The 12,954-nt window shown below is 30.5% G+C and overlaps 1 protein-coding gene across 1 annotated transcript; it reads left to right on the top strand.

Annotated features, from left to right (window-relative positions):
* Nucleotides 1-8,225: 8,225 nt before the first annotated feature.
* On the top strand, nt 8,226-12,360 carry LOC127096302 (homeotic protein knotted-1). Its single transcript, XM_051034888.1, has 5 exons — nt 8,226-8,983; nt 9,081-9,203; nt 9,302-9,434; nt 11,610-11,866; nt 12,004-12,360. The coding sequence occupies exons 1-5, from the start codon at nt 8,576-8,578 to the stop codon at nt 12,205-12,207; spliced, it is 1,125 nt and encodes a 374-aa protein (XP_050890845.1). The 5' UTR covers nt 8,226-8,575; the 3' UTR covers nt 12,208-12,360.
* Nucleotides 12,361-12,954: the final 594 nt, after the last annotated feature.

The following is a 12,954-nucleotide window of genomic DNA, read 5'->3' as shown; positions in this document are numbered from 1 at the left end:
GTTACAACTTTTTATTTTTAGGAAACACAATAATTGATAAGGTGTTTACAAATATCACTCAAAACAATGGTAAACAAGTTTTTAATCTTTCAGCAGAAAAAGTATGAAATGAAATCACTTGTTGTTTTATTTATTTATTTGAGTAGATCTTATTCTCATGATGTTCTTTCTTTTAAAGTCGTTTTCTTTTCCATCGACATTTCTCAAATTTTTATGCAATAATATTGTTCAATGTTGTGCAATGTGGTGAATAAAATAGTGAGCTCTTTAGACTTTGTATAACTTACATTTAGTTGACCATTTCTTAATGGTCCATTATAATCCTTGTAATATTTCAACAATATATTTTCACGTATTTGTACTCACAACTAGTTTTTTCCCGCAAAGTATGTTATACCTTTGAATTCATAGAGCCGAGAGGAAACCATCTATGTTATTCTCTAGAGAATAAACTTCTATAATCTTCTTGAAAGGTCACTATATAAACTAAATCATCCGAGGATCACATTACTTTGAGTACTCATCTACAAATAAAACTGTTGAAAAACGTATAAGCAGGTAACATAGTGAAGTCTTCATGATGTGTACCTAGAGGATGTCGTTGGTTCATTGAATGCGTCAACAAATGCCATTGTGTTTCTGAGCATCATTATTCAATTCCTATGGTTCCGTGAAAATCTCTAATGAACGTCATCTTGTGTGTGAGCATCGTTAAATCCATTCAGTTCAATTAACACCCACCGTCATCTTTGCAATTGAAATCTTGATCTTACCTTATCCCAAATTTTAGCTTCAATTTACTTGCCATTCCTTTCTTTAGAGTGAGGTTATGGAATTTTTGAATCTTAATAAGCAATCATTGTTTTCAAACCAATTGCCTATCATTGTTTTCTTACAGCAATATTAGATGATTGAATTATAGTTTCATGCGAGGTGGATAATAAACCACTAGGCCTTTGACTAATTGACCCATTTATTTCTCTAAGTTCTTTATATTTACTCCCTAACTTTAAAATCGAGATATGTTTTCACTAGTAAAGGATTCTAGTTGATTCATAAAAACCTTCAAAGTAGCTTCCAATAATGAATTTCTCCCGAGTTGTGTAAGGTTTATTTGTTGAGCAAGTGAAATTAAAATTTGGGAATTATGGGAAATAGTTTGTTTGAGGACATTTGAGATGACATAAGAAATTCTCTTCCCTAATGAAAAACCTTACGCACATCTTACTTAAACACAAATACCAACTTCTCTTATTGAAGTTGGTCTATACTCATCAAATTATTCTTCAATTTAATATTGTAATAGACATTAATGTCGACTGGAGCAATGCCATTGATGTGTAACCTGACATTCCCTTTGCATATGACCTGCATTTGGGAATATTTCCCCAATCTCCCAGTTTGAATGAACTCTGAGTCAAGAATTAAAAACCATCTTGTAATTCCACATATGTGATTGTTACATCCATATTCCAATAACCAAATGTGATTCTGGGAGTAGTTCTTGTAAGAGCTTTTATAGGCTATGAGTAATATGTATTCCTCATCCTCATACTTATCATAGTTGAAAAATTCTTTGAGGCTAGTGTAAGACCCCAATTTTGACCCTAAGATTCCTCATGCAATTTCATCATAAGCATTAGCATTGGGATCATACTTTGGCATCCTCCTTACCCCTTTTTCATTGGGTTTGTTTTGGGAGAGATAACCAAGCACTATGTGATTGTATCATACTTGTATTTTATTATTTCACTAATCAAAATACCAAAAATATGTCTTTGCATTTGCCTAACTCTTTTGTAGGTAGGGCATGATCTCCATTGATCTATCAAGTTCACATCTAGGGTTTGAGACCCTCGTGACAAAGAGCACAACCATGGATTGATTCAAGAATGGTTATGAGCATCATATATGAGTCCCAATGATCGCTACATGTTATATTGATCAAGTTTTCTTCTAGAGTTTGAGGGTGATTTGCCTTGGAAACCCTAGTTTGACTGGGTATCTTGAGTAACTTCTCCAACAAGCTATCTCACCAATTGATCAAATTTATCAAGGGACACTTCAAAATTCATCATCTTATGCATATATGATCTACAATGAGCCTAGAAAGTAAAGAGAATTTAAGATTAGCAAGTTGGTTGGTGGTGGTTGGCTAGATAAATTCATCTTATCAAGACTGAGACTCCCTAGACCCTATCTCCTACAACTTTCACCATATGAAAATCATTCCAAGATAAAACTTACTCTAAATGACATTCTAAACAACTTTCATGTTGAGACCGAGAGCTAGTTTTTCTTGGAAAATCATTTTCTATGTTGAAACATTATAGGTCATTTCGTCTAAACCCTAATTTGAAAGTCAACTTTCCAAGGCCATAACTTGCTCAATTTTTATAAGATGAAAGATTTACAAGTTTCTCAATCAAATTCAAGATGTCTACTTCAACTTTGATATTTGGAGTTAGAGCTAATTCAATTGTTTTGAGCATGTGATATGAGGTTACATTATAGGCCACTTTTGACCTATACCATTGATCAAGTGATTTTTCCAAACTTCATAAATGCATAACTCTATCATTTAAAATCCAAATGATCTGAAATTGGTGACCATTTCTAAGGTTTTTGAAAGATCTACAACTTTGATGAAGACCATTTTCTCATTTGAAGCTCACATAAAAAGTTACATAAGGTGGAATATTGAGACATATGGCTTGACACTTAGAAAGATTTTCAATATGTTAAAATTTCCAAACTTCCACCTCAAAATTCTTAAAGTTCAAAGCTCAAAATGGAAAAGTGTTGAACATGAAAGTTGTTCATCTTGATCTAACCTTTCCAAAAAGTTCAAGTTCATTCATTTTGGATAAGAAATGAGTAGGTTGTGCATGGCTTGAACGTGGTATTATCATTTGGAAAGATTGAACTTCAAACATCCATGCACAATTGCCTAGAATTCCAACATAACTTCAGCCTTGCTTACACTCAATTATGGATCAGATGGAGTGATTTCATGGGCCTGCACACACTCATGCGCTCATGCATTACACATTGCTAATTTTGGAAGTTCACTTCAAGTGTGCAAATATCAATTGAATTGGCTATAAATAGAGCTCCGTATGCTCAGAATTTGACACACATTCGCGCCAGCTTTGATCCCAAACCTCTAACCCTCTCATTCCAAAGGATAATCCTGAAAATTTCACTTGAAATTGAGTTTGAATTCTCACTATTTTGAGATTCAAAACTCCAGGGATCCAAGACCTTTTGAGCATTCAATTCTTCTTCTGCAAGCATTTGGAGTGAGATCAAGCACGAGCCAAGGCAAGAACAGCTAAATTCAGACCTACATTGAAGGTATTTTCCTGAAATTTTAATCTCTTCGATTCTCTCTTAATCTTGCTCCATTCTCTTGATTCTTTGGTTGTCTGAAGTCCTACCAATGTAGGCAAGAAGATTGAGTTGCTTTGAGGCCAAATCGAAGCAACTCATTTCATGTACCTCAAATTTCAACTCCATGTATCTCTCAATATACTTGGAGTTAGGATAAATTATGGTCAGATTCGTGCTCAGTGCCATTTTTACTTTAATCACGTCCTTCTTTTTAATTTTGGTGATGGTTATGACTGAACCAGTCCGGCGAGGCTCGCCTGAGAAGGAGACCGAGTTGTAGCTCTGGTGGTGAGTTGGTGTGTTTAGAGCCAGATGATCCATTTGAAATGAAATAATCTCGTGCGTTGGTTTGAATTACCTTTCATGTGGCGCGTTGACTCAGGCGTATCGTGGATTGCGCGCTTGTGACCACGTGATCTGCCACCTCAATTAATGAGGGAGATCAAATGGTCCACATTTTTTCTGATCATTTAATTTTCATTTTAATCCTTTTATTTTCATTAATTCATATTAATTTTAATATTGATCCAAAAAGTATGGGAGTTTCACCAAAAAATTTCAAAAAATTTCCTCTTTCATATTATGAATTAAAATTAATTTTTGGATTATTATTAATATTTTTCATGATTTAATTGATTTTGCATTTGTTTTTAATTGTTTAAAAATACTTTTAAATGTCCAAAAATTATGAATTTTTTTCTCCAAGGTCCTTTGACCTTGTTTGACCTATAATAAATCTCATGGCCATTTATTTGGTGTTTTGATGAGGTTTTAGGAATTGGACAAACCATATTTAATTTAAATTCCTTATTTTAGTTTTTTTTTAATTTGAATAAATGCCAAATTAATTTGTTGACCAATTGTGATGACTTGTTTGAGTTTGATTATTGTTGTTGGGCCTTGGTCAAGGTTGATTTGACTTTGTCAAACTAATATCATTGGATTTAGGGGATTGATGGAATGTATATTCCATCTCCCAAAATGAATGAATGATATTAATTTGATAAAAGTCTTCCTTTGACCAATTTGTGTTTTTACCTATTCCCTTCCCACTTCATCTCATTCTCCTTCATTCATTCATTCATTCCATTTGACCTATGATATCTCAAAATCCTAAGGCTAGTTGATTGAAAAATTAACATGAGTATGGATGAGATTAGGCCACACCTTTTGAATATTCTTTTTGTGTGTGGTATGTTTCATAAGCATAGTCTATTATACTATGTCTCTAACATGCATTAATATCAAAATTCAATTTCCCGACCTGAAATAGTTGTGACTTCTACATAAGTCCAATTACGATTGCTTAACATAGCGCTAAATTTATGACATAAAAGGCATAAGCATTCTAGTTAGTGAGATTGTAAGTCTCCTCTCTTTCATGGTATTGTGTGAATACTTGGGCTTTTTTCCTTCCTTTGGAAGATGTCTTGGTTCAAGGATCCATGCTTGTGATAAGTGGGTTGAGTGTTCTTCAAAGAATGTCTTAAAATGAAAAGCAAAAGCAAAACAATAGTAACTTCTAACCTATTAACTACTAACTTTTAATTTCAAGCCCTTTACTTTAATGCCATTTAATTCTAGCTTTTATACAGTTGCCATTGTTCATATCATTCTAATTGTTTATGTTAATGCAATTTTCACTTTGTCCACTTGGACCATATTGTGTACTATATTTTGTTTGTGTATACTTTGTTTGTTTGTGTGGTGTTTGACCATTAATGTACATAATAACAACAAAAACCCTAAAAAAACTTTTGTGTGGACTGTTGGCTTGATCCTGGACAAATTGACTTAGAACTTAGGCAACATTCCTATGCTAAAGGTCTTGGCCAATGCCAACTTATTGAAGAACAAAGTGCTTGCAATTTGAAACTTCATCTGATACATCATTCAAGATCCTTCTGAGTTCATCTGCAACATGATCATTGTGAAGCTGTTATTTTGAACCTGTGACTTGTGAAATTCATTTGTTTCATGGGCTATTTTGAAGAAGATCATGGAATGGATAAGCTTGGATGTGGCTATCTTTATTTGATGCATTGCTCTTCAAGATAATATAATTGTGCATTTGTGTGTTGCTTGATTCTAAAAGTCCAAGGGAATTCTGGGTTTCTATTGACATTGTTGTCTATTGGATTGCTACCCATTTGGTCAGATCTTTTCAACTTTAAACTTTTAATTTTGTACATAGGATAGTCTCTTCATCTTCTCCCCACTTTCTTTAATTTCAAAATCTCTCCCTCTCTTTTTCAAAACCTTCTTTGATTGAACTTATTTTGTTCTAAACTTTGACCACTTTGCAAAAAGATAGAAACTTTGGCCTTATGCCATTGCATTTTTCAAACTTCTTTTCTTAAATCAAACTTGTGAATAAATGTAATTATACTTGACTTAAACTTTCAAAAAGGAAAAAAAAGGAACTAACTCATTCAAAACATTTTTAGGCCTTCGTGCCTTTCAAACTCAATTTTTGTTAAAAGCAATGCATCCACTTTGAAATTTGTATCACGAACTACGAGGTTTTGATCCCTCATTTTTATGTTGGTACGTAGGCACAAGACCGAAGATCTTGTCAAACACAAAAATATAATTAATGAATTCTTTTCTCATCCCCCCATTCTATTTTGTTTGTAAACATCACTTTATACCAAATACATATGCACACAAAAAGGGCTCCCTAGGAGTACCTAGGACACTTTGGGTGCTAACACCTTCCCTCTGTGTAACCAACCCCCTTACCTGTAATCTCTGACATTTTATTAGTTTTGATTTAAAAACTTCTTACTTTTGGGTTTTGTTCGTACTTTTTCCCCTTTTCCCTTGGAAACAATAAAAGCGCGGTGGCGACTCTTGTTATTTGATCTCTAGCTTATCCATAGCTTGATGATCATCAATTTACCACTACAGCTAGGACATTCATACAGAAAGTGACCTAACTCGTGGCATTTGTAGCACTCTATGGCTTTTTTTTAATAATTTTCTTCCTCTACCTTGAGAACTTTTTAAGGAGCCATGACCTATCCTTTTCCCTTCCATCCTTGCTCCATTACCGATTGTCAAGACTTAGTTTATCTCCTTGATAGAATTTATCTTATGTGCATGAACTAAGAGGAAACCACATAGTTCATCAATGGAGAGAACCTTAACATTGTTTGATTCATCAATAGTACCGACGAAATAGTCTAGTTTAGAGGAAATGGACTTGAAAATCTTCTCAATAATTGTACATTCTTCCATCTTCTCACCATGAATATTCATCTTGCTGATAATTTCCAATATTCTTGAAAAGTTATCATCAATTGAATCGTCTTATTTCATGCGGACAAGCTTGAACTCACCCTATAAATGCTTGAAATTGAACCCTCTTCACCTTTGTAGACCCCTAATACTTCTTAGACATTGAATTCCAAATGTCCTTGGATGAAATCTTATCAAGAGTTGTTTCAATGATTTTCCACTCAATTGATTGGAACATATAGTTTTGGCCTTTAGGTCTTTCAATTTGCTTTTTTCAACTAACTTCTTTTGTTTTGGTGCTGGTGTAGCTGGGAGAACAATCTGAACACCTTTCTCCAGAATGATCCAATACTCCTTTTTCAACTAACTTCTTTTATTAAATGGTAATAAATGTCCTGAACATCGTACGATCAAACCCTACTTTAAGATAGAATTGGTCATTAGAAAATTACTTCGCACTAGAGTTGTCAAAACGAATTATCCAATCCTAAACGAATTTTTTTAAATTATTTTTATACAAAAATTAAAATAAAATCAATAATATTTATTATAAATATTAAAAATTATATTATTTAATTATAATATATTTTTAAGAATTATATTATTTTTTATAAATACTATAATATTTAAAAAACAGTATCTAAATTGTATATAATAATAATCAAATATTTAAAATAAAAGAAACTAATAAAAAAAGAATAAATAAAAGAAACTAATAAAAAAAGAATAAATTGTGAAGTAAATATAAAACAATTGAATATTAATTTATTCTTTTAATGTATAATATTTAAAAATAAAATATTAAATAGAATAAAAATAAAATTTAGTGAGATGAAAAAAATTTCATATGATGTTGTGACAACAAAAACATTAATATAATTTTAAATTTTATAATTATACGAATTTAAAAAACTATCTACTCCATAGGAACTAATCTAATTAGTAGAAGACTTTATAAGATTAGATTAAAAAATCTGTAAAAATATACTCTCTTATTTTAAAATCTAAACACTATCATTTTTCAAATTTAACATGTCAATCTATATGGACTAATCCATTTGACTACTCTATTTTGCACTTCATTAAATAATTTTAAAGTAAATGTTCTTAAGGACAAAATAATTGATTGTTGAGATATAAATTAATAAATCTTATTGGAAAGTGAGAGCTTGTTTGTATAATTAAATTCAATACATATTATAATCACAATTAATAATATACAAATCTACACATGACACCACTCAACAGTTTTTCGTTTGAACCATGTAATAAACAATTGATTAAGAACCCAAAAAGGATAATCAATTAGGGGGACAAACTACAGAGATTTAAAAGCAAAGAAAACTAACTTTAACAAATAAAGCAAAAATATAAAAAATAAACCTACATACATTAAAAATATATCTTAAAAGAAATTAATACTGCTATTTGGATTGACCTGAGTTGAAATCTAAAACATTACAGTAAAAGATTAAGATGAAAAAAAAATCATTTATCATATCAAACAAATGATCTTGATCTTGATCTTGGACATTACACTTAACTTTTTATAATATTTAAATATATATATATATATATTCATTTATTTCCATCAACAAAACATAGTCTTGTCAACCACCCCTATCTCCAAGACATTGCCGGTTTGAACTAAGCCATCTCTCTCTCTCTCTCTCTGCAACACATCATGTGAAGGTTTTGCTGGTTTCTATCTTCTCCACCCTGTCAATGCCCCCAAAGTCTATACCTTCACCATCCTAAAACTTTTCCAACCTCTTGAACCCTTTCATCACACACAAAACCACACTTGTCTTATGTTTTCTTGTCCTCAACATTCATAGTATTCACTATATATAAACAATCTCAACCATGTTTTTTCTCTAGGGTTTCAATCAACTTCCTAACCTTTCCAAAATAGGGTTTGAGTATTTATTTATAGACTTAAATGGAAGAATACACTAATAATCCAAATCAAAATCAAAATCAAAGTTCAAGGCCAAATTTCTTGTATAATCAGATTCCAATGAACAACACCTTTCATCTTCAATCAAGAGGATCAGAAAATTGTTTTCATTCAGAACAAGTACATCATCATCAACATCAACATCATCATCATCAACAACAAAGCGCTGTGAAAACTGAATCTAATAGTACTTCACAACTTCATACTCCAATTTTTCATTACCCTAATTTAATGAGAACAAATATTATTCCACAAACAATCATGAATCATCATCAACAAGGAGGAGGAGGAAGTCCTAGTAGCTCTAATGAAGCTGAATCTATAAAAGCAAAAATCATTGCTCATCCTCAATACTCTAGTCTCTTACAAGCTTACATGGATTGTCAAAAGGTCACTATTATCAATCATTTTTTTCATAATAATCTAATAAAAAATATACCTAATTTTTTATATATATTTATATTAATTATTTTTTTATTATGTGTAGATTGGAGCACCACCAGAAGCGGTGGCTCGTATGGTGGAAGCAAGACAGGAGTTTGAAGCAAGACAAAGATCTTCAGTTAACTCAAGAGAATCTTCAAAAGATCCAGAACTAGACCAATTCATGGTACTAATTGTTTTTTGATAATATTTTTATATATATATATATATATAAATTAAATAAAAAATATATTTATAAGAATATTTTGTGTGTTAAATTAATAGGAAGCATATTATGATATGCTTGTGAAGTATAGAGAGGAATTAACAAGGCCAATACAAGAAGCTATGGATTTCATGAGAAGAATTGAAACTCAGCTAAATATGCTTTGTAATGGACCCCTTAGGATCTTCCCAGGTGAGTTTATTTTTCTCTTAATTATTATTAATTAATTTCACTGAAATTATGTGAAAAAAAGTGATTAATTAATTAATTAATTATGGATTACAGTAAAGTACTATAGGTTGTAGTATGAATAAATGTGTGAGTGAGGGGTTGTGAAGTTCTTGAAATTCGTAAACTCAAGTGTTTCTCTGAAGGGTTGCAGAAAATTTTGACCAAAAATCTCACATGCTTTCAAATCGTGGAGCAGAAAAAGGGACCCAGAGAGAAAATTTATGATATTTCTTTCTTCATCTACAGAACCCTAATCTCTACTATCCTAGATTCTTATCTTCATTATTTATATTTTTCTGAAGAAAATGTTTTTTAAAAAATATTAGTAGGTTTGGTAAGTGTTCTTTTTGAGGTGACACTGTTCATTGTTCACGATTGTAGATGAATTTTGTTACTATAATTAATTCATTTTTTTGTTGTTGAAATCCACACGTTGGTGTTTTTATGCTGCTGGGCTTATTTTTCCCAAGCTAGTTATTACTGACTGAGTTTCTGACAAAATTATTCTCCTAGGGTTTCTTTGTTAATCAATATTTTTGCTGACTAAAATTGATTCTAAGTATGTTTAACAGTTTCAAGGATTCATTGGGTTTTGTGCTGCAAAAACCGAACACTTATAGTTGTAGTCCTGTCGGTCTTAATATCCCACTTGGTTTTAACTTTATTTAAGATTTTTTTTATTTATATAAGTTGGATATTAATGTATCTGATTTAGGATCTGATATATAGTTAAGATATTTTAGAATTAAAGTTGATCGAAACGGTTAATTATGGTGATTTACGATTTTCGATGCAGTAAAGATGAGATTGGTATGTAAAGTTCGAATTTACACTCTAACTTAAAAAATGGAAAATGAAATTTTAATGAGAAATAATCTAAATTAAAATATATTTTTGTTCCGTTAAACTATTGCGTTGTGTGAGGGAACTCGAATTTAAGGGCACCAGTTCAAATCTATGACATTCCAATAGTTATTTTGTGAGTGCACTCAAATATAAGGGCACAAGTTCAAATTTATGACATTTTAATAATTGTTTATTTTAAATGGTGTAATTCGGCCTATTCAACTATTAAATAGAAAATTAAAAAATTAAACAAATTTATTATTTATTAAATAAGTTTTTGCTTATACTTAACATCAACATTACATTTTTTTTTCTAAAAGAAACGAGGCTATATATTTTGTTTATCTTTTTCTATATATTTTCTCTATTGCTATCTTAATTTACCCTTCTTTATATTTTTCTTCTTCCATTTTAAACATCATTTTATTAAATGAGTTTAGATCTCATTCCAAGAACCACCTCAAAAAATAGGTTATAAGTATGCTAACTAAAAAAGAAATTACAAACAAATAAAGGGGATCACAATCTATATATACTAATTTAAATAAAGAATATATTGGGTTTATAAAATATTATCCGTTTTGAATTTAGGTATCTGTTACAATTTTATCATTTAAAAATGATTTTTGTTGAAATATATATAAATGACTCTTAGTAGTTTCGATTTCAAGTAATATAAGATTTTTTGGTGTCTTTAAACAAAACTAAAGATAAAAAATTTATTTAGAATTTTTGTCTCAAAAAGTAAGTTTCAAAACTCAAAGATTTAAATACATAATTTCTATTGCAGAGTTTTTATATTTAATTCCTCAACAAGTTTTCTAAGAGAATGAAATAGTTTAGGAGTGTTTACAATATAATTTAAATAAAAATTATTTGATCTAATCTAACTTAACACTGATTAACTTGAACTGGATTTTATATATCATAATTATAATTATATAAGAGGTTTAACGGAGATTCACTATCAATATAAAAAAGTTTTATATTATTATTCAATAAAAATATATCATTCAAATGTCATACTAGAAATTTAAAAATTTCAATCATTTTGCCATGCAGTTTGGTTTGATTATGTATTCCAATATGTTACTTCTACATTCAATTTACAGCTAATTGCGTGCATCTAAAGTAAATTACCAACTTTATTCTTTTTAATTATCTTGTACTATATATACATTGACGTATTACATTATTCATGAAAATATAAAGTGTTTTTTTCCTAACCCTGCAATTCCAATGAATCTCATAATCAAGAGTTGGCTGACCTATTGATTATTGTTGAGACAGATGATAAAAATGAAGGAGTTGGTTCATCAGAAGAAGAACAAGAGAACAGTGGTGGAGAAACCGATCAAGTCCAGGAAATCGATCCTCGAGCCGAAGATCGTGAACTGAAAAACCATCTCCTGAAGAAATACAGTGGTTATTTAAGTAGTCTTAAACAAGAACTTTCAAAGAAGAAAAAGAAAGGAAAACTCCCTAAAGAAGCTAGACAAAAACTACTCAACTGGTGGGAATTGCACTACAAATGGCCATACCCTTCGGTAAGTTCCATATGTCCAAAAACCGATGTATCTGGTATTGATCAGATACATCGGTTTTTCGGTGAGTCTGAAAAATATAATATATTTTCTTTCTTTCGTAATGATGGTTATATTATTGTTGGATTTATGATTACTAGGAATCGGAGAAGGTGGCATTGGCTGAATCAACAGGTTTGGATCAGAAGCAAATAAATAACTGGTTTATAAATCAAAGAAAGAGGCACTGGAAACCATCTGAAGACATGCAGTTTATGGTGATGGATGGTCTGCATCCACAGAGTGCAGCTCTTTATATGGATGGTCATTACATGGCTGATGGACCTTATCGTTTAGGGCCATAATTAACCATGGTTCATCATCATCATCACTTTATTTATTATATTATGTTATATTTTGTTATAGTTTAAGAGGGTATGTAAAACAATCTTATGATGTTCATTGTTGGATTTTAAATGTTACATGTTTGTAGCTATTGCAGTTTTTTTTCCCTATCATTTGTTACTTCTATCTTTATTTTATGAGTTAATGTGAGTAAACAGAAGATCGAAATTTCAATTTGGAGGTAATTTAAGTGTAATGTGAAAAGAACGTGTATTTATTATGAAAGTTCTTGTGATCTTATGATTCAATATTTTTGTGGGGGTGTGGAAAGGGTTATTTTTAAAGGAGGGACTGCAGATTTAAAGGAGGAACTGCAGATTTTAAGTATTATTTTCTCATATAAAAACAGCCTCATGCATTTGGTTGATTAAAAATTAAAAATTAAAAATTAAAAAGTTTGTTTGTGTAGAAGGGAGGGAAAATGAATGCTTTTAAAAGAAGGTAGTAGATGAAAATATAGAGAAATTATTCACATAGAGTATTTTTCTAGAAAATAATAAATAAATATTTATCAAAAATTAAAAAAAAATATCCTAAAGGTGAATGTATATACCCAGTTCATCATGATAACTTGTTTATTTTAGGTTAAATAAGTTTTGACTCTTTAAATATATTAATTTTTAGTTTTAAATTAAAAAAAATATCTTTAAATTTTGCTCACCGGAAGTTTTTGTTTCACACAATTAGTCATCTAGTTAACTCTATGA

Source organism: Lathyrus oleraceus, chromosome 6 (genome assembly GCF_024323335.1).
Source record: "Lathyrus oleraceus cultivar Zhongwan6 chromosome 6, CAAS_Psat_ZW6_1.0, whole genome shotgun sequence".
Classification (NCBI taxonomy): domain Eukaryota; kingdom Viridiplantae; phylum Streptophyta; class Magnoliopsida; order Fabales; family Fabaceae; genus Lathyrus; species Lathyrus oleraceus.
The sequence above is the reverse complement of the archived record's forward strand: the minus strand, read 5'-3'. Positions and strand labels throughout refer to the sequence as shown.

Bases quoted from the DNA above. Each gene is read 5' to 3' on its own strand.
- LOC127096302 (XM_051034888.1), top strand. From the start codon at position 8,576: ATGGAAGAATACACTAATAATCCAAATCAAAATCAAAATCAAAGTTCA. The intron at 9,435-11,609 runs GTGAGTTTATTT...TTGTTGAGACAG, and splicing joins ACCCCTTAGGATCTTCCCAG to ATGATAAAAATGAAGGAGTT. The intron at 11,867-12,003 runs GTAAGTTCCATA...TATGATTACTAG, and splicing joins ACAAATGGCCATACCCTTCG to GAATCGGAGAAGGTGGCATT.